The following is a 24,430-nucleotide window of genomic DNA, read 5'->3' as shown; positions in this document are numbered from 1 at the left end:
CTTCCTCAATGGGTGAGCTTCAGTTCTCATGGCCGGCGCCACCACGCGTCCTCCCCTTCACCCCTCGGCTCGTGTGGATTCGAACCACGGCCGGGATGGAAGCGGACTGGCGCGTGCTAGCACTGACACAGGCAAACATAATGAATTCTCAAAAAAGAAGCCTTTCTGACAGCACAAAGAAAGCGTGCCAAGTCGAGGTTGCCCGTTCTCGTGTGTGTGTCCGCCTGTTTGCGTTGTTTGCTTTTTTATAACATTCGCGTTCTGGCACGTCAGTCCGGTGGCCGTACGGGGGATATCACGCGGGGGGGGGGGGCGTCCGAAATGGGTAATATAGGACGCATCACACCAATGGACACGCACACCGTATCTGCCTAGATCAGATCTCCTACCCAGGCTCAATCAACAAAAAGCCAATGCAGCTCACGAACAGGCCGCATGATCGTGTCCAGGTATAAGAGCCAAAAGCACGCTGCCGGACACCGCCGTGCAGAGGCCGGAAGGGGGGGGGGGGGGGGGTCACCACCTGCACCCACGCTGTACTTCGTCCATGGCCACGCGGCGGCAACCACAGGTACTGCATGCAAAAGTTGCACGCGCCACGGCGCAGAAGAACGCGAAAATCGCAAAATTGCCAGGCGAGAAGACGGCTCCGAGTAGTCACACGGCTTCGCCTCAGGCCCCGGGACCTTGGTTGTGGAGAGGAAGAGAGCGCCATCTGCGCGGAGGCGCCGGCGGTGGCGGTGTGGGCGGCGGAGGCGCCGGTGGCGGCGACGTGGGCAGTGGCGGCGACGGCGGGGTGGAGGGCGGCGGCGGCGGCGGCGAGGGCCCTGGTGGGAACTGGTAGCAAAAGTAGCAGCTGCCGCAAAGCTGGGTTTTGGGGCAGTGCTTGTCGGGGTTGTTCTTGCACCACGGCTTGCACACGTTTGCCGGCGGCGGTGGCGGCCCGCAGGGGTCGCAGTACTCGAGCGTGCCGCACGCGATGCGGCCGCCGTCGTACCCGTGCACCACAAAGGCCTTGCCGAGCACATCGAGCGAGGTGCCGCCCGTGACGGCGGACAGCTTCCCCTCCGCGTTGCCGTTGGTGGACGAGACGTAGGAGAGGCTCTTCTCCGTCCACGGGTCGGCAAAGCCGTTCGTGGCGTAGTGTCCGCCAACCTGGCTGGCGGCCTCGCACGAGGAGCCCGAGTGGATGTGAAGGCCACACGAGTTGCCGAACGAGGCGTTGTACCCGCCAGCGCAGCCTGTGCGTGGCACGGACGGAGAATGGGCTGGACGCGGGTGCGGGCTAGGGCGAGGGCGCGGGCGAGGGCGCGGTCGCGGGCGCGGGCGCGGTCGCGGGCGCAGGCGCGGGCGTGGTCGAGGGCTGTGCGCGGTGTGCCGAGGTCGAGGCCCTTGAGCGTATAGTCAAAGTACTGCGTGGTCTTGTCCACAGTAACCATCGTGATGACACCCGTCGCGTCGGGGAAGGCGCCGTAGTAGCCGGGGTAGGTTGCGAAATTGGTCACGCACAGCGGGTCTACCACGGGCTCCATCAGCGCGCACGCGATGCGCCCGCCGTCTGCGTCATGGACGACAAAGGCCCGGCCCAGCAGGTCGCTCGTAGTCGCGCCAGTGTCGGCGTCAAAGTTGCCCGAGGCGGTTCCGGTTGTCGTGCTGTAAAACGCGACGTAGTCCTCGCCCATGCCACCGTCGGACCACGGGTCTGCCGCGGGGGGTTGGTAATAGTGCCCCCCGACCTCGGAGGCGCTGGAGCAGGTGAAGCCAGAGTGGATGTGGATGCCGCACGCGTTGCCGGAGAGTTCGAGTGGGTCGGTGCCGTTGCAGCCCGTGTCGAGGCCCGACAGGTCGTAGACGAAGGTCTGTGGGTAGGGAGGCGTGGGGGTGTGATCGGAGCCACAGACAGCCATGGGCAGGGCGGGGCGACGGCTCGGGAAGCAGGCCTGCACGCCATCCCCGTCCGAATACAGGGAAACCTTGCCAGTGACCGACGAGAAGGGGCCCCCGTAGCCCGGGTAGGGGCCGAACTTGACGGTGGCGAGCTCGATCTTGGGGCCGCACTGGGCGCCGAGGTGAATGGCGGGAGCGATTGAGAGCATGTTGTCGCGGACGTACGTAGTTGTGCTGGGCTGTGGCGGGCTGCAACACACCGGCCCGAACTAACGGCAAATTCCGGGCCAGACGGAAGAGTGAAAACTCCTCCCTGCGGCATGTCCATGTGCGCAGAACGGGTTGCGCAATGTGCGGCATCGTGTTGAGGGCTCGGGAGGGCAACGACGGCAGCGTTGCCGAGCTTGTACAGGGGCCTCAATCCTGTCCCCGATGGGGTGCGCCTCTCGCCGCGCGCGTAGCAGTCGGCGCGCGGGTAGCCTCAGAGATGCGCAGAGCGAGATGCGGGTATCAGCAAACCAAGCCCTGGGCTTGGATGGGCGCGGCGAAGCCGCGGCGCAGTGGATAGCGTGAAGAACTCGAGATCGCTGGGATCTTGAGCCGCCGCTGCCACGTGCAAGCCCCGCAGAGGTGCGGGCGAGAGGGCGGCCCGAGCCCGATAGGGCCCGCCCTCGACCTTGCTCTACATGGTAACGGATAAGAAGAGAAACTATGGAGCGGGACACGCTGTGGTTCAGACGCCTTTAGATTGGTGTTCCGAGGGGGGGGCGGCGGTAGAGTTGTGCGCGATAGACTGTAATTACAACGAAAAATGCCTTTTTTGGAGCATCGAGTGAGACCAGGTATCGGCTCAACTAGGGATCCCGAATGAGCTTGGCGGACGACACGGACGAGTCCCCCTTGGGGCGCTAGATGATTGCGAGGAGGCGCCTGCGGCGGCGCGGGGCGGCGTGTGGGGCGCCTTCGACGCGGCGCGACAGTGGGTCGACGGCGTCGTCGGCAGCGCGTATGAGTACGCCAACAAGCGGTGCGGCATCGAGACAAAGATCCGGCAGGCGCGCAGCTGCGCGCGCATATCGATTCGCAAATGCGTGCCGGCGCCGATCCAGAGACTACCCTGCTTTGGGTGTGTCGACGAGGCGCTCAAGCCCGGCCCAATGCACGACGACGAGCCCAAAACGCTCGAAGGCCCGAGACGCGCGCGCGAGATATGCGGCGAGACGCGAGATGAAGGGCGCGTGTTCTGGGGCCTAGGCATCCAACAGAAGATCGATGAGATGCGCGCGGCGTTCAGAGAGGACGCACAACGGCGTCTCGCGAAGTTGGCGGGTGGCTCCCTGCCCATGAGGCCCGTTACTACCCGGTGGGAGCCTAAGCCGGTGGGGCTCGCGGAAGTCCCCCGTTGAGCCAGAGGCACCACCGCCATAGGCCGGTCAGCAGCAACCAGCCGAGCTCCGCGAAAGCCATGGCGGAGCGCATCGTCTCCAGCGCCGAAGTGAGGCGGGCATCAAGTGCTTCCGAGCGTAAAGTATTCCTGAGCGGAACATTCTGGCGTGTAGGAGAAGAAGAATTCCATTGAGCGCTGGACCGCACAGCAGCTGAAAGGGTCGTCCACTGATGACGAGGACAAGCAGCGCGCGGATGCTCAAAAGCGCGAACCAGCGGCTCCCTCGCGCCGATATTGAATCGTGCCTGATCGGCCGGAGCCGTGCGCTCATGAAGCGTCAAGGCACGCCGTCCATCCAGATCCGCCACAACCGTAGAGTTGGGGTTGTGTACATGGAGAAAAACAAAAAAGCAGACGGGGGCGCCGAGGGACCGAGATATTCGCATTCGGCGAGAAGTGCCGGGGGAGAGGTGGAAGGCAGGTGGCAGCGCAGGCCGGCGCCAGCGCTTCCGCTTATTTTGTTTTGTTCACAGCTGGGGGCCAATGTTGCACTGTTGTTATGTTGGGGAGCCCCACTCCCAACGGTTGGCATCTCTGCTAACAAAGAAAACCGAAGTCTTCCGGCGAAGCAATGGCCCACCGCATCGGCGCCCGCGTCGCGGGCCTCTCGCCAGAGCAGCTGTACGTCATCATCAAGGAGCAGGGTCCCTCACGCTCGGATCTGTGCGCCATCATCGAGGCGCAGGCGGCCGCGAGCGACGCCGCGCTGCGCGTGGCGGAGGAGCACGCCGCACTGCTCGTGGAGCAGCCCGAGTCGGTCCTCTCCGTCCTCCTCTCGCCGGACCTCGTGCCGCACATCCTCGCCCAGCTGCCGACCAAGGCGCACGCCGTCAAGGGGGCGTGCCGCGCGTGGCGCCGCGGCTGGAAGGAGACGCTGAAGAAGCGCGAGCGGCCACGCATGCTCGTGATCGGCGGCAGCAACGGCGGGTTGCTCAACTCGCTGGAGCGGTTCGACCCGTCCACAAACGAGTGGGAGGAGGAGGCTGTGGCGCCGATGCCGACGGAACGAAGGTATGTCGGCATGGCGGTGCTCGATAACAAACTGTACGCGGCGGGCGGCCAAGATGTGGCCGACTATCAAGGCCACTTTGCAGCTCTCAACTCGGTGGAGCGGTACGACTTGGCTACGAAAGCATGGGAGGCTGTGGCGCCGATGGCGGCGGCGATGATGGAGGGGACGCGCGAGTATCACGCCGTGACGGTGTTCGATGGCAAGCTGTATGCTGTGGGCGGCTACAATGAGGACGACGGCACCCTCAGCTCGGTGGAGCGGTACGATCCCGCGGTGGGTGCGTGGGAGGCGGCGGCGCCGCTGGCAGGGGCACGGTGTTCTACCGCCATCGCGGTGCTCGACGGCAAGCTGTACGCTGTGGGAGGCTACAACGACGACGACGGCACCCTCAGCTCGGTGGAGCGGTACGACCCGGCGCTGAATGCGTGGGAGACGGTTGCGCCGATGGCTGAGGCTCGGGAGGAGCTCGCCGTGGCGGTGCTCGACGGCAAGCTGTTCGCTGTGGGTGGCATGAACATCGGTGGCTACCTCGCCTCGGTCGAGCGATACGACGCGTCGCTGAACGCGTGGGAGGCTGTGGCGCCGATGGCGTCGGCTCGCGTAAATCTCGCAGCTGCGGCGCTCGACGGCAAGTTGTACGTTGTGGGCGGCCACACTGAGATCGAGGCCCTCAGCTCGGTGGAGCGATACGATCCCGCGACGAACGCGTGGGAGGCGGCTGCGCCGTTGACGACCGCACGATATTCTCATGGCATCACCATGGCGTAGGGTTCTCTGGAGCCTGACGTGCGTGCAGATGAAGCGCGGGCCGCGCATGATGAATGAAAACTGAGGCCATGGGTACTGGATCGCCGCACACCACACGCAATAAAGCCGTTGGTACACACATACACACCGCACGTACGTGTACCCGTCGCGCAAACCGTTTAAATTGGCAAACCGCGTCGCGAGGGGGGCGAGGGTCTCTACCAACGCGCCCTCACGGCCTCGTCTCCATTTGCGCCCGCTTCCACTCCTCCTCCTCCTCCGGGGAGAGGGGAGGCACCGCCTCTGCAGCGGCCGTCGCCTCTTCCATTGCGGCGGCGCTCGCAGCAAACTGCCACGCCGTGCTCGCTGCGGCTGCGGCTGCCGCATCCGCGTCGAAAGCTGCGCGCTGCTCCGCCGCCGACGCGTCTTCGGCTGCTGCGGCGGCGGCAGCGGCCTCCGCCATCGCAGCCCGCACTGCCTCTTCCGCCGCCTCGGCGGCCGCGGCCGCTTCCCCCGCCATTCGGCGCGCCTGCAGCCGACGCGAGTGTGGGTGTGTGTGTGGGACGGGGCGCGGAAGGAGTCCGGGCAAAAGCAAACGAGCTCCTGGAGAAGCGCGGCGCGCGCCTCCTCCGACACGCCCGCCTCCGCCTCGGTCGCCTCCGCCTCGCCCCCGCCTCCGTCGGCGCGACGTCGCGCCAGCGCGCGAGCCACCACCGACGCGCGTCGCTCTGCGCGCGGGTCGCCGAGGAGCCCGCGCCACGGGCCGGTGCGGCTGGCGATGCGGGCGGCCGCGAGGAGAGTGCGCATGCCCATCAGCACGCCGAGTCCGGCCCACACGCCCGGCAGACCCCACCGGGGCGCGAGCCACCGCATGGCTGCCGCGGCTGGGGCGGCGGAGAGAAGCATGCCGACGGCGCAGAAGCCATAGTCGCTCGCGCCGAAGAGGAGCCTAGGCCAGCGCCGCCCGGAATACCTTACGAGACGGAGGTGGGTGCTAGGGGTGTGTGCGTGTGTGGTGTGGTGGTGGTGGGGGGGGGAGGGAGGGGGGGAGCTTCTGTGTCGGTGGGAGAGAGGGGGAGGAAAGGCGGCTCGCCCGTCTGCAGCAAAAGCGAGCGTGTTGAGAGGCTGCGACGCGACGACAGCCGGCCAGGCGGCGGCCGCAGCCGCGAGGACGGCGGGGTCCGCCGCGAAGAGGCGGAAGAGGCTGCGCCCGCCGATACTCAGGGCCGCTGCGGTGCCCAAGCCGGTGGCGCAGCCGGCGCGCAGCGTGCGCTGCACCACGGTCCGGGCGGCGCTGGTGCGCCTCGCGGCGGCGACGTTGGCGAGCAGCGCTTGCGCCGCGATGGCGACCGCGTCGGCGAGGAGGGAGGCCGCGAGCCAGAGCTGGAGGCAGACTTGGTGCGCGGCGCCGGAGGCCGCGCCGACCCGGGCAGCGAGGAGCGAAGAGTACGAGATCGTGCCGAGGACCGCGAGGGTGCGCAGCGTGAGCACGGAGCCGGACGAGAGCAGCCGCACCACGTCGCGCCGCCGAGGCAGCTGCAGCGACGACTCGCCGCACCGCCGCAGCAGCTGGCGGAGCATCACGGCGGCGCCGGCGTACTGAGCCGCCGCAGTGGCGCCCGCAGCGCCGGCGGCGCCCCAGCCGAGGGCGCGCGCGGGGATGAAGGCGGCGTCGAGGGCGACGTTGACTGCGGTGACGGTGGCGAGGCCGAGCAGCGGCGTCCTCGTGTCGCGCGCGCCGCGAAAGGCGCCCTGGATGCAGCAGAGGCCGAGCGAGGCTGGCGCCGACAGGCCTCGCAGCAGAAGGTACGCCACCGCCGAGGGGCGCATCGGGCTGCCCGCGGCGATGCCGAGCGTGTTGAGGAGGCGGCCGGCGCCGAGGGTGAGGGCGGCGGCGATGCCGAGGCCGGCCACGGAGGCCACTGCGAGGGAGGCCGAGACGGCCTGAAGCATGGGAGTGGTGAACTCGCCCGGCTCGGACTCTGGCGACGCAGCGGCGACGAGCGACGTCGTGGCGGGCGAAAGGAAGTTGAAGGCTTTGGCGACGAGGTTGAAAATGCCCACGCCGATGCCCACGCCGGCGAGGTCGGCTGTGGCGCAGCAGCGGCCGACGAAGGCGGTGTCCACGAGGCTGGCGACGGGCTCGATGGACAGCCCGACGAGGGCAGGGGCGCCAATCTCGGCCATCTGGCGGTCGATGGCCGCCTCGTCGCCGCCATCGCTGAGCGCGGGAGTGCCGAGCCTCCTCGGAGAGAGGGCCGGAGGGTGTCGGGCAAAACGTGCGAACGAGACGGCGGCCAGCGAGAGGAGGAGCATCGCGCAGCGGTCGCGGGAGGATGTAGCGAGACGAGAGACACTCGGGTGGGGCGACAGCTGATGCAGCCGACCGCCCGCCACGCCGCCACGCCGCAGCCGAGGCGGCACAGCAAGTCGTCAACTTCCCGGTTTTCTTTGTGATGTATTTTTTTATTCTTACTTGGAGGACCGGAGCCCTTATCAGTTAGCTTGCGCCCTTGCGCCGCCGGGGGGATAGGTGCGCCGCCTTGCCGACCGACAACGCAAGCGCGCTCTATTTCGGCAAGACGCGACGCCCCAACACTCGCCAACCACCCTCGCCCGGCAACAGCATCTATCACGCCGCACGCAGTCGCAACCCACTACCAGCCGCCGCCACCAGCACGGCGGTCACACAGCGGCCCACTGCCCCCACCGCGCCGTCAACGCGCCATCACCCTGCCACACTACTACCATATGATCGCTTTGCGCTGCCACATTGGCCCTCGCCACCTCCTGCCGGATTCGCAGCACGTCTCGCAGAGGACTTCCGTGAGAAGCATCACGCCCTGTTAGGCACCTGAACTCCGATGGAACCCATCTCGATCGCGATTGGTATCGGCTTGTCGGGTCTCTGGATTTCCTTCACGGGCCAGCCTGAACAAGTCGGAGAAATCATGAACCTTGTGGCCACTTCGTGATGGCAATCAAGACCAAGGTGCTAGCCGTCTCGTTTCGCGCTGGTCGCCATATACAGAGGCATATTCGTGTGCGCGGCGGGTCCCGGACCCTCCCCTTGCCCGTCCGACGTAGACCGAGGGAGTTCGTCGTCTGCCGAGGTTTAGCCATGGAGTGGAAGCTAAGTATTTAACGTTGTCAATATGAAAACAGGACCCCACAACGAGCAGGACTGATGCCGCCTTTGCGCTCGCGTCGTCGGGGGCCCTCTGCGCTCTGGGTCTGGCTCTGTTACGTGTTTCGTGTTAGCTCTGCGCCCCCCTTGACCCTCTGCACATGGTCATGGAGATTTCGTACTCAGTACTCACTGACTGATGTATACACACGGACGGACACGTCACGAGGATCGAGGTGGACTTGAGAAAAAGGAAAAATCGTGAATCGTGTCGGCTCGTGTCGCGGCCACTTGTCTCTTGTGGAGGTTCATGTGTGCGCACATTTTCCCCTGCACTGCACTTTCCACGGTCGCGCCTGCTCACAATCACACCTGTAACACTCACCGCGTGACCGAGAGCGTCGGAAACTTTAAATGCTTTGCACAAGCTCAAGGCACACGGGACGGGCAGAGCCGCAGACTAGTGACGGGAGGCCTGGGAGTGGGACGCGCCCCCGCGGCTCGACTCTTGCCAACTCCCCGCTCGCCCCCTAACCCTTCGCCCGCATCCGGAGCATGTACCGGAGCAGCACCGCCGTCTCCTCGGGCGAGTCGACCCACAGCGTCCCGCACGCGCGCCGCGCGAGCAGGTCGTTGCCCGTCTGGGTGAACTGGTCGCCCATGTGCAGCGTGCTCTGCGGCGTCGCGCCGACGATGCGCTGCAGCGAGGCGATGCCGAGGTCCTTTGAGCCGACGTCGACAAAGACGTCCCGCCCGCCGTTGAAGGCGCAGAAGGGCATGCTGCGCAGCGCGGCGTTGGTGCGCTGCTCCTCCCGCACCGCCTGCCGCGCGTGCACGGCGAGCTCGTCGAGCCTGTGGATGAATGAGGAGTGCGTCAACATTGTGAGCTAGTCGATGGGTGCGCGGGCAGCTCGTCGTACATGAGCGTGGTCGTGCGGTGCAGCTCCGTGCGGTGCTTCTCCGCCTATTGAGTAAGGATTGCGTACTCGCGTACATAGCGTGCGTTTGCAGCTCCGCGCGGTGCTCCTCCGCCTCGTACAGCACGCCGACCGCGCGCTCCTTGCGCACCAGCTTGACCTTGTCGGCCATGTGCATCCGCGCGGCGCCTAGCCATCAATCAACTGCCACACTGACCATGCAACACGCTGGTCGGCCAAGACAAGCCGTCCGCGCGGCGCCGTCGAGAAGGGCGCGCTGAGCCACGTCGAGCAGCCGCTGCAGCTGCTGCGGCCGCCACCGTTCCATCTCCGGCAGCCTCCACTCCGAGGGGGGCACCTGTTCACAGCTGCAGGTGTGAAGAGACGCTGTTCACAGTGCAACTGCGTCTCGGCGTTCGTGAGGGGGGCACCATATAGAGGGTGGCGACGCCGCCCTCCGCGCGGCAGCGGGCAAGGTAGTTGCACTGCCCGCCGACCACAAAGACGCGGCTGCAGAGCGCCTGCAGTATGACACAACGGAGTCGAATCTAGTCGAATATTCAGCCGACGACGGCGACGACGCGGGCGCAGATCGCCTCGGGTGCGCCCGCCGCGGTGAGGGCGGCGAGGAGGCCGGAGAGGCGAGCCTATCAGCTGCTCATGATTGGTGAATCGAGGTGACTGACGATTCGCCAATTCATTGGACGCCGCAGAGGCCAGAGGCGGGCCTCGTAGGGCGCAGCCTCGTCGAACCCAACCGCCGTGACGAGGGCGAGGGCGACGCCGCGCGTGAGCAGCTCGAGCAGCAGCGGCACGAGCGGCGCGTCGCTGCCCAGCGTGGCGCGGTCTGGATAGAGGGTCTGGTCGCCTGTACGGTGGCACATCCAGCGGACGTGTCGCGGACGTGTCGCGGACGTGTCGCGGACGTGTCGTGGACACGCGGAGAGAGTCTCTGGTCGCCGTCGAAGGTGAGCAGCTGCAGGGCTGCGCCCGGGCCCGCCGCGCCGCGGACCTGGGCGAGGCTGCAGATGTTGCGCAGCTCCTTGATGTCATCTCCCCATATCTCCCCATATCTCCCCATAGACCTGGGCGAGGTTGCAGATGTTGCGCAGCTCGCGGAAGGTCGCCGGCACGTACTGGCGGCAAGTGACGTGCGCCTTCAGGCATCGAGCAGGACTGAGCAGACTCAACAGCGAGTACGATTGGTCACGTATGGTAGTAGTAGCAGCAGCAGCAGCAGCAGCAGCAGTAAGGGGTGGGGGGGGCGAGTACGGCAGGGTGGCCTCGTTGTCGTAGTCGATCAGCGCCTCGCGGAGGTGGAGCGGCTGCCACAGCCGGCCAAACTCGTTCGAGACGAGCCTACTCGTTGCACAGATGGAGTAGTGAAGGGATGTCCTTCATGCTCACAGCCAGAGAGCCGACACACACGCAGCGGTTGCCTCGGCGCGAGAGTGCTCAGCTCGGTGGGTGGCGCGTCTTCGCGCTGTGCGGCCTCGAGGTGTTCGGCGATCAGGTCCTCCGCCACGGCACACGCCTACTCGTGGGCAGCGGCATTGTCGGAGCTCTCGCAGCCGCGCCATCGCTCATGGCGCACACCTCTGTGAGCGAGAGGCGGTCGAGGAGGTCGAGCATGAGGGAGATGAGCGGGTCGGCCGCTTGCCGGCGCGCGAGCTGGCTCGGCGTCATGTCGTGCTTGGCCCTCCCGCGCGTGATCTCGCCCTGATCCTCCTCCGACTGCTGCATTGCCAGCGTGACTGCCCGTGAGCCAGTGAGCAGGGCCCGCTGGAGGGCGAGCATTGCCGCGATCCCTGCGAGCGCGCCGGCAGCGCTGAAGGCGAGCTCGCGGGCGGACGGCGACATATGTCTGTATAGAGCTCGTGCGGTGTGGTCTGCTCGACGCCACTCGTCGGTCGGCAGGCGCTGTTGATGGCGGCACAACGCGCGAGAGAACGGAGTAGAGATGCGGGCAAAGCAATACCGACGGCCAGAGAAAAAGAGATGGCCGGTAAGTGCACTCGAAGTGCTCCAAGCTCCCCGGCGCCGGTGTTTCTCTCTCTAGAGCGCGCGGAATCCACGGAGGCGCGAGGGAGAAGTCAGCGAGGGAAGGGACGGCGGGGGGGTGGGAGGCGGTGGTGGGGAGGGGGGCAGGAGGGGGGGGCGAGGATGCGAGGAAGGAGGTGGGGGGGGGAAGGAGACGGCGAGGGAAAAGGTGGCGGGGGAAGGGGCGGCGGGGAAGGTCGAAGGAGGCACTCTTTTCTTTGCGCTTACAATAGCCTTACTTATGAAACACAAACGCAAGGCGGACATTTTATATCGCTCTCGGGCCCACAGACATCCCGCACACCCGCCGCCCCCCGCGCGCGCCCCACCCCGGCCGGGAGAAAGGGGAGTGACAGCTTGGGACGGCAACAGACGAGCGAGTATCTTGCACTCCATGTGCAAGAACGCAGAGAGAAATGAAAGCCGTCCGGCTCACAAGTCCGGCTCACGCGCCCCGACTGACCGATCTACCGCACTGGCCACTTCCGCCCCCTCGCTCCCAACCCATCCACCTCGCCTCGGCCTCGGGCCGCGCCGCGCGATCTCGGGCGATCTCGCGCTATCTCGGGCGATCTCGGGGCCGCGCCGCGCTATCTCGGGCGATCTCGGAGCGTCGCTCAACGCGCGCGGCGTGCAGCTCTTCGCGCCGTACGTGGACGGGCTGTGCTATCTGCGAGTGATGGCGCAGATCTACCTCACGCTGAGCGACTACGACCGCCTCGCGAGGATGGTGCTCCTGGAGACGGTGGGCGCGCGCGACGGGGCGTAGCTCTGCTTTGTGCCGCCGTGGTGGGTGCAGCTGCGTCACCGATAGCCGTAGCGGGACCCGCGTCTGTGCGTCCGACCGCCCGAGCTGCGGCCTGTCGAGCCTCCCTCTCCTCTCGGAGCGGTTGCCTCGGGTCCAGAAGGGAAACACTCATAGAGAAACCGTGAACGGGAGCCTCAGCCCTGAGCCCTGAGAGGGATGCGCTTTTACTGTACAGCTGTCCATGCTAGGCGTTGAGTCTCACTAACTACATACATGCATGCCGCGTGTGAACATGCGCAGTGTGTGTGCATGTCCATGTTTGATCTCACTAACTACAAACATGCAAGCACGAACATGCGGGAAAGCGGGTTCGGTTCATGTGGGCTGCTCTGGCAGCCAATACGCATGGATACGGGGACGAGACACTCATTGTACGTAGTAGTAGTACAGTACTCGGTGTGTGGGTCGCTGGCGTCTGCTTTACTTTTGTACCAGACGTCACGTCGGTCAGCCCAGGGAAGAAGGCGTCGGGAGCCGACACGTCCACCTCGCTACGCTAGTGCAGTGTCGTTGTGCATCTCAGACCGGCAGCGGAGCCACGCTCCAAGCATGGTCCGCAGGACGCTCTCTGCAGTCGAGATGTTGAGCTCGATAGTGACTGAGCGCGCCCCGATGCGACCAAGGTAGGTGGCCGCTCGTTTCACAGTGTCGCCGTACGGGTCCAGCCCGTCGTAGGCCGCGAAGGCGACGGCCCCAATAGCCCTCGCCAGCTGCAGGTACTCCCCCGGTACATAATAGCCAAGCGGGAAGACCTCCGTGATCGTCGTGCAGGGCCGCGCAAAGATCCAATTGGCGTTCTGCGCGCCATGCGGCGAAAGGATCAGGTCTTGCTCGTGAACCCACTGCGCCTGCTCACGAAGCGTCATGCCGCCAAAGTCGGATGCGTGGCTCACGATGTAGTGGTGCTCGCTAAGCAGCTCTGCGCATGAAGCCAAGAAGCTACCGGCGTTCGTGATGCGTCGGCTACCTTCGCGATTCATGATGCCAAGGCGAACTACGGCCAGGCCAGGCGACGCCGGCGCGGCGAGGTGCAAGCGGCGGTGCAGTTCTGTAGCGTCGTCTTGTGCCACGAGCCAATAGCATTGTTTTTTGGGCAGCATGGCCAACGCGCTTGGGGTGTTCGGTTGTCCAACAACTGCGCAACCAGCTGGCCAAGGATCGCGATTGCGGGCGTCAGTCGTGCTCGCGCGCACCACCTTGTACTTCATGACTTCAGCGAGGCTGCGGGTCCAAGGGTGGCTGACCATCTTCCCAGCCTTTGTCGCCACAATCACGCGTGACTGGAGCTGAGGGAAGCGGCGGAAGAGCGACCAGCACAGGAGCTGCGCCTCTACCGCGTGCTGGAACTGACCATCGATAAAGATAGAGTTGTTGTCTGTCAGCATGCAATCGATGTATGCGGGCAAGCAGCCGGTTGGATGCACGAGAACGTAGTGCGCGCTCAGGTTGAGAAAGCGTGGCAGGTGGTCAACTGCGCGCGAGAGCCGCATATTGTGCCGGTACACGTGAGTCGGCACCTTTTCGGGCCGCATGTGCCGCAACACGTACGTGGCTGGCGTCGGCAAGATCCGCGTGGTCGTGAGCCACGCCCCCTGAACGGCGGTCCGATCGGCTGTCGGGATGTCGCCAACGTCCAACGTAACAAATTCCGCCCCAGCTTTTGTATTTTGCGCGAGCCGAGAGAGATGGCAGCCGCCGTCGCGGTACAGTCTGCACGTTCGTCTGCTGCGCGAAAAGCTCACGACTCGGCACGGGCCACAGGCGATGCATCTCAGCGCGCAGTCTTGTAGCGTGTTGATGGGGTCGAGGCTCCACGACTCATCGTACGTGAAGACCCGATGGAAAGGCCTGCAAGCAAAGTCACGTGGCACTAGAGCTGCCGCATCAATGCGGGGGCACGCGCCTCGCGCGTGCTTTAGAAGGACGGCGGCGGCCAGATAGGCCGAGGAAAACGAGGCTGGCCAGATCAGAAGGTGAGAGGCTGCGAAGGACCAGGCTGGGGCCGTGGCCGCCGGGCCCAAGCGCAGCAGGTACGGCCCGCCGCGCAACGGTCGGCCGAGAAGCCACTTCGTCCCGGAGGAAATATTTCCTGGCTTTTCTGGCAGGGCAGGGGTCGCTGACAGGTAGTCCAACACAGCTTGGAGCATCAGCGCCGGCTCGAGTTGCCCTCGGTCTACCATCGGGCTGCGAGTGCGCCCAGTAATGGCCACCGTGCTGTGGACGTGCGCCTGAGGGCCCTGTCGCAAATGCGCCAGGCTACACGCGCTAAACAGCGTGCAATCGTTCGTGATCTGCGAGAAGCTTGCGTAGCTGCAATTCCCACAGGCGACACAGCGAAGAGCGCAGTCCTGGAGCGTCAGCACGCCATCCCTATTCGTGTACGACCGCCACTGGTGTGAGCGCACGGTGCATGATTCGTCTGCTGCATCCACCTCTTTGTCAGTCCTCCTGTGGGACCCGCAATAGCCACGACTCTCGCTCAGAGCGACGGTGCTGGAGTCCGCACGCGGCGAGCCGCACGAGCAATTGTATGCCGGAAGGCCTGGCGGATACCCACAGTGCACCATGCTTGACTGGCAGCGAAACACGCCGCGGCAGCCTGCGGCCCACATGCTGCCGCTCGCAGGGTCACACCCAAAGCTGCGATCGAGCACACAAGGCGCGGCGCTTGTCTGCCGCACGAGTGCGCATGTGACGTCGTGCGGCGCCATGTGAGCATTGAAGCTCCGCACGAGCGCCATGTGAGCACTCGACCGGAGTGCATTGAAGCCCATTGTGATGGATTGCGTTGTAGTTTACTCGTGCCCGGGGCAAGGCACGGGGCCGCTCGGGACAAACAAACAATGGAGATAGCAACGAATATCGACGCGGAGAGGAGGTCCGAGCGGTGTCGGGGTGGCTCACGAGTCACTCACACAAGTCGGACGCGAGGACCGCCGGCTCGGAATAGTTTTAGTGAGGTGGGGGGTCGCCCCCGTGCCCCCGCGCGCTGGCCGTGCCAACGGGTTCGCTGGGGTCCGCTGGGCCGCCTCAGACCGCCGAAACTATTTTTTCCTGCGTCCGAGTCCGAGAATTGGCTGCCCCCCAAACGGCAAGTAGGGCGGCAAGCGGTGTGTATGTGGGTGGGTGGGTGGGTGGGGAGTGGCCTCGGCAGCGCCAGCCAGGGGTGCTGTCAGGGTCGTCCAGCCACGACTACGAGACTTTACTGTGAAGAGTGGAGCCATGTGCCACTGTCTGGACGCTGTCTGGACACTGTCTGGACGCTGTCTGGACACTGTCTGGACAGGCTCAGGACTGTCTAGGAGACATCTGTGGGAGCTCCACAAACCAGGTTCGTACTTGGCGGCTGGACCCGGAGCACAGCGTCGCGCGCCCAGCGGGCGAATCAGGAGGCGCGGTCTCCCAAGCGTGCAGCGAGGCTAATCCACCTAGCTTGACACCGTCTCGGCAGCGAGTCGGCGGGCTTCACTAGGCCGTGATCCCCGTGAGGCTGGAGATCGGGATTGCGTCTGGCGGCAAGCGGTCAATATACTCGCTACGCACGTCTGATACTCGGAGCGGCTGCGTTTCGAGGTTCTTGTCCTGCTTGGCTGCCACCGAGGCCACCGGCGTGTGCCACACGCGGCTCGACTTGAGGGCCTGAAGGTCAGTTTTAGCGGTGAGAGGTTTGAAGATAGAGTTCATAGACTTTAGGGGTGAGGGTGGCGCGCCGTGACCCTCTCGATCGAGCCGGGGCGGCAGCAGTAGCGGCGGCAGCAAGCGAAAAGCGCCAAGGCCGTGAGCGCGAAGACGGCAAATGTCGCCGGGTGCATTCCGTCGCCCGCGACGCCCGTGCTGTTGGAGCTTGTCAGGACGTCGATGACCTCGTCCACCGCGTCGATCCCGTGGTACACCAGAAGTGGCGGGGACGAGGGCGGCGACGATGGTGGCGGCGAGGGCGGCAGCGGAGAGGGCGGGGAAGACGGCGGCGGAGAGGGCGGCGGCGGCAGAGAGGGCGGCGGCGGCGGTGGTGGCGGTGGCAAAAGTGGTGGTAGGGAGTGTGACGGCGAGGCGGAGGGAGCGTGGGGCGGGCAAGCCACCACGTTGCCGTGGTCGGAGCCACCCCAGCCTCCAAAGGGACCTGGTGCCGCCACTGAGCCACCCTTAAATGCCGAACGACCCCTCGAACAGTAGCACGAAGAAGGCCCGCTGCACGTCGAGCGCACGCACCTATCCCAGACAAAACCGCCGCAAGCGGAAGACCCCCACTGCAGGACCCGAGTGCAATCTGTCGAGAGCACATAGATGGGGCGGTTGTTGTTCACCTCGTTTGAGTTTATCCATATGCCATTGTAGTGGGAAGCTCCTTCGACGACAAATTCGCACGGCAGCGAGGACAGAGGCGGGGAAGGCGGGGGGGGCGAGGCGGACGGCGGCGGAGGGGAGGGCGATGTCGACGGCGGCGGAGGAGCGCAGCAGCCGTCGCACTGCGGACAGGTTTGTAGCAGATCTTTCACTAGGTCGCATGATGCGGGCTGCAGGGAACTGCAGGGAATCCCCGTGTGGCCGCACTGCGCGGTTGCGTTGCACGCTCCCCCAACCAGGCGGCGCTTTTGCGTGCGGTCTGCGTCGAAGAGCGACGACTGGGCCAAAGGCGCTAGAGCTTGGCCCGCGCCGCCGACGCCTCGCGCGGCGGCGGTGTTCGCGAGCAGAAGGTGCAAATATCTCATGGTTTGACCGCTGTGAACGGCGCTTCGGGAAATCGTCTTTTTCTCGAGGTTTCTCGAGGTGGATATCCTTTGGCCGCTTACTCTTTTTGAATTGTTTGAGATCAGATCACATAAATCCGGCTTGGGGATTGAAGTAGAACTCGGATACACTACACATCCGGCGCGGCAACAGGAACCTCAACTTTGAGAGAGAGAGAGTTTGTTTTTTGCAACTTTGCGAGAGAGAGATTTTTTAGCAATACCAAAAAACTCTAACACTCACGCGTGTCATTTGGGGCCTGGAGCCCTGTTCACGCGCGCGCGAGACGTGCAGACAGGGTTGCCAGGTGAGAGCGAATGGCGCGGTTCACGCCTCGCACAACAGAGAGAGAGATGCGCTCTGCATGGTGGGACATAAAAGAGAGCGAGTACTTGGGCGAGTAGGCCGTGCGGTCAACGCTGCCGCGCGCGACTTTGCGCGCGAGGCGGCGCAGCTTGAGAACGGCGGTGGGCGAGAAGCCGCCGCCGAACGTCTCGTGGAGCAGCAGGTTCGCATGAGCTCCTCGTCGCTGGGGCTCCCCACAGCCGAGGAGCTGCTCGACAGGCTGGCCCATCTCGAAGGGCTGAAGCAGGAGATGCGGCGGAGAAGTGCCGGCGGCGCCGACAGGTCGGGCCGGTACAAGAAGGTCGACACTGCGCGCCTCTCGTTTATTCGGCAGCGGATTGGGCTAGAGCAGGTTTTCCGGAAAACAAAAAGGAAAACAGAGGGTCCCCAGCACTTTGCGTTTCCGGAAATTTCCAGGGAAAACAGAGGGTGTTTGGTGCTCCATTCTGGAAACTCGCGAGTTTCCCTGAGTCTGAGAGCTGGTCTGGGGCAAAATCTGAGGCAAAATTGAGGAAATCGACAAAATACCCAGGCGGTCGCAGGGTAAGTTCCAGGTATTGAGGTATACACGGGTTCTCCGCAAAATTCCCGGCATTTTGCCGATTTGGCCTAAAGTTTGGCTGATTTTGGGCCCAAACCAGCCTCAGACTCGGCTCAGCGCCCAAAATTTGACGATTTCCACGGAGTTTTCCCGGGAAAATAGAGAGGAAAAGAGAGGGCAGAGAAAAAAGGAAAGGAAAACAGACGGGGTGCGAGAGGCAAACCTGCTCTAGCCCAAGCAGCGGACGCTGTTGGAGTGGGTGGAAAAACACCCCGCCGCCTTCAGCAAACCTGTCGACGCGCCGCTGTGTATCGGTTTGATTTCGGGGTCTTCCGAGACAAAGGCCTGACCGTTGCCGATCTCGCGCGTGACGGTACGGCTGTGGACTATTTGGGCCATACCTGAGCCCCGCGCCCACGGCGACCGCGGCCCTACGAGGGCGCCTGCACCGGCGCCCCTGGCACCGCCCGCGAGGGGGACATCGGCACTGGCAACGCCGGCCCGGGATAAAAACGGACAACCCAAGGGAGGGATGGGAGGACGGCACGCCGCCACCACACAGGGATTTTAAGGAGAGGGGTGTGGTGCGCTCGTCTGACGGGCGCTTTTCTATTTTTTCTTTCTCTCCCTGGCGCGAGAATCAGACTTGGAGTGCACTTGGCAGCCTCACATCCAGGGCCAGGATGGTTCTAAAATTCTTACTCTCCCTGGCGCGAGAATCCCGGCACTTCGTTTGGCGCCGGGGGGTATGCCTAACTTTGGTGCTTTGTGTGGGTCGCGTTCCCTTGGTAGCTGTGTGGCTGAAGCCCTCGTGCCGCTGGCTTGCCCCTTCCAGCGGCTGGCCCCTCGAGACTGTTGGTGCTTGGCGGGAGGAGGGGGAGAGGGAGGCCCGGTGGGAGGAGAGGGAGAGGGAGGCCCGGTGGGAGGGGAGGGAGAGGGAGGCCGCCTTGGGCTCTTCTCCTCCCCCCTCCCTGGGCTCTTCTCCTCTCCCCTCCCTGGGCTCTTCTCCCCTCTCCTCCCTGGCACTCTCGGCCTGATTACCGGAGCGTCTGCTCTCAAGCAGACGCTGGGGGGACACTCACGCCCGGAGGCGGATGGGGATGGGGGGGCGCCGCGCCGCCGCCGCCGTGCCGCCTTCTCTTGCTGCTCCCGCTTTGTTTGATCTCCCTCAGCTGCTTCTCCTCAACTCAACCTGTGAGCTTGCGAGGGCGGCGGGGGTGGGAGTGCTGTGCGAGCGCGCGCGGGCCTGGGGGGAGATACGAGTTCTTCTCGGCCTGGCGCGAGAATCCACTTCGTTTGGCGCGAGCAGGTCGCATCGCCACTAGGCTTCGATGGCCTCCGAGGATTCGCCCGCCGCGAAGCGCGCAAAAACGGAGGCGCGCGCCTCCTCTCCCGCCCGCCCGCCGCGCCGCGCCCGCTCGCTCGCCTCATGTCCCCCGCGGATCCGGAGGCGCTGGCGCCAGCAGCGCACTCAAAAAAGCGCCCGCGACGTCCTCGTCTGCCAGGAGGGTGCGGGAAGCAGCTCGCCCGACGACGGCCCCGTCGTCGTCACAAAAGCTATGGAGGAGGAGGAGGCCAAGTGCGCCGCCTCGCGTGCTGCGTGCTGCCGCCCCACACCCCGCGCCCACATGCCCAGTCTGGACCCTCCATAGGATGATGGCCGAGTCGGAGAAGGAGGCTGAGAAGCAGCGGCTCAAGGACATGGACAGCAAGGACCTGCGCAACGCGACCACCGAGGACAAGGCGCGCGCCGCGCCCCGCGCTGACATCACCCTCGCCGCGCCCTCGCCGCGCCCTCGCCGCCGCCAGCACCGCCCCGCCGCTTCGGACGTGGCCCGTGGTTGCGATCGCGCCGCAGCGGCTCTCCCGGCTGCAGGTAGCGCGGCTGGACCAGCTCCTCTCCAAGTCGGTCGCCTACTCCGAGTTTCTCGCCAACAAGATCAAGAAGGAGCGCTCTCCTGCCCCCCCACTGCTCCTGCCCTGACCGCTGCCGCCCTCCCTGCTCCCCGCTGCTGCCCTCACCGCCGCCGCCCTCACTGCTCCCCGCTGCTGCCGTCTCTGCTGCTGCCCTCTGCCCTCACTCCTCCTGCCCTCTTTCTGTAGGAGGGCGAGGGCGCCGACGCCGTCGTGGACGGCTCTGTCCGCGGGCCTGCGCTGCCGCAGGCGATCAACACTACCGCCCTCCCTGCTGCCGCCCTCACCGCTGCCGCCCTCACCGCTGCCGCCCTCCCCGCTCCCGCCCCCGCTGGACTTTGCTCACTGCCATACCTTCGCTCGCTCCTGTCCCTCTCCTGCTCCGCCCGCGTGCGCCACCGCCCCTCGCTTGCTGCCCCTCTGCTCGCCACCGCCCGCCTCCTCCCTGCCTCAGCCGAAGCACATCGTGGGGCAAATGCGGCCGTACCAGCTGGTGGGCGTTCACTGGATGGTTGGGCTGTACGAGAATGGACTCAACGGCGAGATGTAGCCGAGATGGAGCCGAGGTGGAGCCGAGGTGGAGCCGAGGTGGAGCCGAGATTGAGTCGAGGTCTAGCCGAGGTCTAGCCGAGATGGAGCCAGATGGAGCCGAGGGGTGGCTCGGAGGCAGCTTGGGCGGCGAGAGGACTGCCGAGGTCTAGCCGAGAGATCGTTTCGACGCGGCTGCTTTTCATCTGTGAGCAGGCACCCTGGCGACGAGATGGGGAGAGATGGGGAGAGATGGGGAGAGATGGGGAGAGATGGGGAGAGATGGGGAGAGATGTGAGCAGGCATCCTCGGCGACGAGATGGGGCTCGGCAAGACGATCCAGTCCATCGCACTGCTCGCCCACCTCAAGGAGAAGAGCGTGGCGGGGCCCTTCATGGTGGTCGGCCCGCTCTCCTGCCTGCAGAACTGGCACGACGAGTTCAAACAGGGGGCTTCTCGCTGTGAACGGCGTCGCTTCACACCTCCAGCTGTGAACAGGCACAACGAGTTCAAAAAGTGGGCGCCCTCGATCCCCTCCCTCGTCTACCACGGCTCCAAGGAGGAGCGCACGCAGATGCGCGGCACGCACTACCGCAAGGGCGACGGCAGCATGCCGGTGACGGCCACGTCGTGCGAGGTCGCCACCGCCGATGAGGGGGGTGAGCGTTGGTGCGAATGAGATCAGGTGATGATCACGTCGTACGAGATCGTCATCCGCGACGCGACGGCGCTGAGCAAGATCGGCTGGAAGTTCATCATCATCGACGAGGGGCACCGGCTGAAGAACATGAACTGCCGGCTGATCCGCGAGCTCAAGCGCATTTGCGGTTCGGACACGCAGGGGGCTTCGGGCTGCAACCGGCTGCTGCTCACCGGCACGCCGAGCTATGGGGAGATAGGGGGAGAAAGGGGGAGAGAGAGATTGGGAGATGGGGAGAGATGCTCGCCGGCACGCTGCTGCAAACACGGCCCGCCTTGATGATACGCCATGGCTTATCGGTGCCATGGCTGTGACTCAGGCACGCCGCTGCAGAACAACCTGACCGAGCTATGGTCGCTGCTCAACTTTCTGCTGCCGAGCATCTTTGACGACCTCGACTCGTTCCAGGCGCAGAGAGGGGGAGGGAGAGTGGGGCGGGGAGGGGGGGGGGGGTGGTAAAGGGGGTATTGCTGCCAAAAACCGCTGGGGCCACCCACAGCAGGTATCGTCGAGAGATTGATGGGGAGCCGGTCCCACGGGCGCAACACACAGCCCCCTCACAGCCACACAGCCACACAGCCACACAGGGTGCAGCGACGGGACTCGGGCAGCGAAGGACGGGAGGCGAAGGACGGCCGCTCGATGGAGTGTGAGCCTCTCGTCCCTCCGCCAGGCGTGGTTCGACTTCGACTTTACGCAGGAGGACAACGACGACAAGGTGATGAAGGGCGAGAAGGGCGAGCAGGTTGTGCCATGCCCCTGACACGTCCCCACATGCCCTCGACACGTCCCCAACACATCCCCCGACACGTCCCCGACACGTCCCCGACACGTCCCCGACACGTCCCCGACACGTCCCCGACATGTTGTCTGAGCTGTCGTCGACACGTCCCCGACACGTCCCCGACACGTCCCCGACACGTCCCCGACACGTCCCCGACACGTCCCCACAGGTGGTCACCAAGCTCCACCAGATCCTGCGCCCCTTCCTGCTGCGCCGCCTCAAGCAGGACGTCGAGCTCGGTGCGAGATCTAGCCGAGATGCAGCCGAGATCTAGCCGAGATCTAGCCGAGGTGTAGCCGAGGTGTAGCCGAGATGCAGCTGCGCCGCCTCAAGCTGAGCGGCCCCTCAGGCATCCCCTCAAAGACGGAGTACATCCTCTACCTCCCCATATCTCCCCATATCTCCCCATATCTCCCCTCAGGCATCCCCTCAAAGACGGAGTACATCCTCTACGCCTCCCTGTCGGAGTGGCAGCAGCAGCAGTACAAGGAGATCCTCAACAAGAACCTCTCCACGTCGGATGGCAAGGCGGTCACCCTCAACAACTTGCTCATATCTCCCCATATCTCCCCATATCTCCCCATATCTCCCCAGGCGGTCACCCTCAACAACTTGCTCATGCAGCTGCGCAAGTGCTGCAACCACCCCTACCTGTTCGAGTGGCCGATCAGCGACGCGGGCGAGGAGGCGGCGGGCGAGGGGGCCGGCTCTCACCCCCTCTCTCAGCAGGAGCGGTCGGCCAGTAGGCGAGGAGGCGGTGGACGAGGTGCTGGTGCAGGCGTCAGGCAAGATGCTGCTGCTCGACCGGCTGATGGCGAAGCTCACCAAGAATGGGCACAAGGCGCTCCTCCCCAGCTTGAGAGTTGAAGGAAGACTGGGGGAGAGTGGTGGACGGACTAAGTCGGAGCGGTGGGGCGCCAGGTGCTCATCTTCTCGCAGATGACGCGGATGCTCGACATCCTCCAGGAGCGAGAAGGCTGCGCCTTGCGCCGGAGCTGCAAGCTACTCCACTCTGAATCGCTCGTGGTTCGACTCCTCAGGAGTACTGCGCCCTGCGCAGCTACAAGTGCTGCCGCCTCGACGGCGGCGTGTCGGCGGAGGACCGGACGCAGGCGATGACCGAGGCATGGTGGTGGGTCTGGCAGTCACAGCACGGTCTCCTCATCGGAGAGAGACCCGGACGCAGGCGATGAACGACTTCAACTCGGACAAGTCGATCGACGTCTTTTTGCTCTCGACCCGCGCGGGCGGGCTCGGCGTCAACCTCGTGTCGGCAGACGAGGTGCCACTCTTCACGCGCGTGCTGCTGTGGACAGGCGGGCTCGGCGTCAACCTCGTGTCGGCAGACACGTGCATCATCTTCGACAGCGACTGGAACCCGCACATGGACCTGCAGGCGCAGGACCGCTGCCACCGCATCGGCCAGACCAAGCGCGTGATGGTGTACCGGCTGGCCGCCTGCGGGACGGTAGAGAAAGAGCGGCAGAGGGCCGCCCCGGCTCGCGGTGGGCGGCGTCTCTTCACACCTCGCCGAGTGTGAACAGGTCGAGGAGCAGATCCTCGTCAAAGCCAAGCAGAAGCTGAAGCTCGAGCAGCTGGTCGTCTCCAAGGGCAAGTTCAAGGACATCGGCAAGAAGACGGACCGGAGCGAGCGCATCGCCGAGGACGAGCTGCAGGAGCAGTCGCTCGCCTTCGACTGTCTCACACAGGCTATGCTTTAATTAACGAACCTGCTGATTGCGCTGCAGGAGCTGCTCGCGTTCGACCCGAGCAAGTCGGCGCTCGGCCGTGAGAACAAGGTACTATCTCCCCCTATCTCCCCCTATCTCCCCCTATCTCCCGCCCGAGCAAGTCGGCGCTCGGCCGTGAGAACAAGGTACTATCTCCCCCTATCTCCCCCTATCTCCCCCTATCTCCCCCTATCTCCCCCTATCTCCCGCCCGAGCAAGTCGGCGCTCGGCTGTGAGAACAAGGTGCTGAGCGAGGAGCTCGAGAGTGCTCCTCATTCGATTTCAACTCTTTGCACGATGCAACAGGTGATCACGGACGAGGAGCTCGCCGTCGTCCTCGATCGCAGCGGCAAGGTGCAGGCGGGCAAGGGCTTCATGGCGGTGGACAAAACGACCTCCGCCTTCGACGCAGCCCAGCGCGGGGAGAGCTAGAGACCGGAGGACGATGCCGCCGGACGCGCAGCACGAACGCTGAGCACGAACGCTTGCCACCATCGCCTCTCCCTCTTGCCGACTCAGTCTCCAACTCGCCACTCACTCTCTGTCCGAATGCGTCCGCGCGCGCGCGCGGGGCGCGAGTGAGATTTTGTTGTGTGCGAATATACTGTCACTTGGACCTTGGTTACGTATACGAGTAAGAAACGAAACGGGTGCACTTCTTCCGAGACTCAAAACACAAAGGTTGCAAAGACCTGTGCGACTCTGACACCCTCACACGTCACACGCCACACACGTCATACACGCCGCGCGTCCTCAAGAACACAGCGCCCCCCTTTCGTCAGCCCCCGATCCTCAGCGTCGCGACCACGTCTTGAGAGAAGGCGTGGAAGCGCTCGTCCTCGAGCGCTGCCTCGAGCCGCTTCAGCGCGAGCTCGCGCGTCGCCGCGCCGTCAATCTCGCGAACGAGATCGCGCAGCTCGCGCGAGCCGAGAGCGCCGCGCAGCTTGCTGGACGCTCGCAGCGCAGCGATCTGCGCGCCGCTGAGCAGCGCCTCGTCCTCCTCCTCCTCTCGCGCGCTGTCACGCGCCGCGCCGCCCCCCGCCGCGCCGCCCCCCGCCGTCCCGCCGCCCTCGCCCGGCGGCCCGGTGGCGCGCGCGCGCTTGAAGAAGCTGCTCAGGCTCACAGCCTCCTCCCCGCCTCCCTCCTCCAGCCCCCGCTTGCCCACGAACCCCGCC

General features: G+C 65.1%; 3 protein-coding genes across 3 annotated transcripts; 1 reads left to right on the top strand and 2 right to left on the bottom strand.

The window, feature by feature from the left end:
- Positions 1-5,325: 5,325 nt before the first annotated feature.
- Positions 5,326-7,409, bottom strand: EMIHUDRAFT_112672 (hypothetical protein; the record flags this gene model as incomplete). The annotated part of the gene is made up of 3 exons (XM_005784090.1): positions 5,326-5,622; positions 5,805-6,066; positions 6,226-7,409. The coding sequence occupies 3 exons, from the start codon at positions 7,407-7,409 to the stop codon at positions 5,326-5,328; spliced, it is 1,743 nt and encodes a 580-aa protein (XP_005784147.1).
- A 1,341-nt stretch (positions 7,410-8,750) lies between these two features.
- Positions 8,751-10,997, bottom strand: EMIHUDRAFT_231552 (hypothetical protein; the record flags this gene model as incomplete). The annotated part of the gene is made up of 8 exons (XM_005784089.1): positions 8,751-9,072; positions 9,215-9,326; positions 9,381-9,495; positions 9,569-9,658; positions 10,223-10,313; positions 10,410-10,496; positions 10,562-10,671; positions 10,734-10,997. The coding sequence occupies 8 exons, from the start codon at positions 10,995-10,997 to the stop codon at positions 8,751-8,753; spliced, it is 1,191 nt and encodes a 396-aa protein (XP_005784146.1).
- A 7,894-nt stretch (positions 10,998-18,891) lies between these two features.
- Positions 18,892-23,899, top strand: EMIHUDRAFT_456239 (hypothetical protein). The gene is made up of 19 exons (XM_005784088.1): positions 18,892-18,975; positions 19,105-19,178; positions 19,252-19,342; positions 19,476-19,547; positions 19,703-19,758; positions 19,964-20,052; positions 20,344-20,470; positions 20,540-20,657; positions 20,727-20,868; positions 21,061-21,142; positions 21,390-21,486; positions 21,961-22,056; positions 22,120-22,184; positions 22,255-22,387; positions 22,566-22,661; positions 22,712-22,993; positions 23,070-23,201; positions 23,274-23,324; positions 23,562-23,899. Exons 1-19 carry the CDS (start codon positions 18,931-18,933, stop codon positions 23,685-23,687), a joined length of 1,974 nt encoding a protein of 657 aa, XP_005784145.1. The 5' UTR covers positions 18,892-18,930; the 3' UTR covers positions 23,688-23,899.
- Positions 23,900-24,430: the final 531 nt, after the last annotated feature.

This window comes from Emiliania huxleyi, assembly GCF_000372725.1.
Source record: "Emiliania huxleyi CCMP1516 chromosome Unknown EMIHUscaffold_173, whole genome shotgun sequence".
Lineage (NCBI taxonomy): Eukaryota > Haptophyta > Isochrysidales > Noelaerhabdaceae > Emiliania > Emiliania huxleyi.
This window is presented reverse-complemented; position numbering and strand designations above follow the sequence as displayed.

What these genes read in the sequence shown, in the direction of transcription:
- EMIHUDRAFT_456239 (XM_005784088.1), top strand. Translation starts at nt 18,931, where the DNA reads ATGGCCTCCGAGGATTCGCCCGCCGCGAAGCGCGCAAAAACGGAG. An exon ending in GTCCGCGGGCCTGCGCTGCC is followed by an intron (nt 19,759 to 19,963) that starts GCAGGCGATCAA and finishes CTCCTCCCTGCC; the next exon opens with TCAGCCGAAGCACATCGTGG. An exon ending in CCACGTCGGATGGCAAGGCG is followed by an intron (nt 22,057 to 22,119) that starts GTCACCCTCAAC and finishes ATATCTCCCCAG; the next exon opens with GCGGTCACCCTCAACAACTT.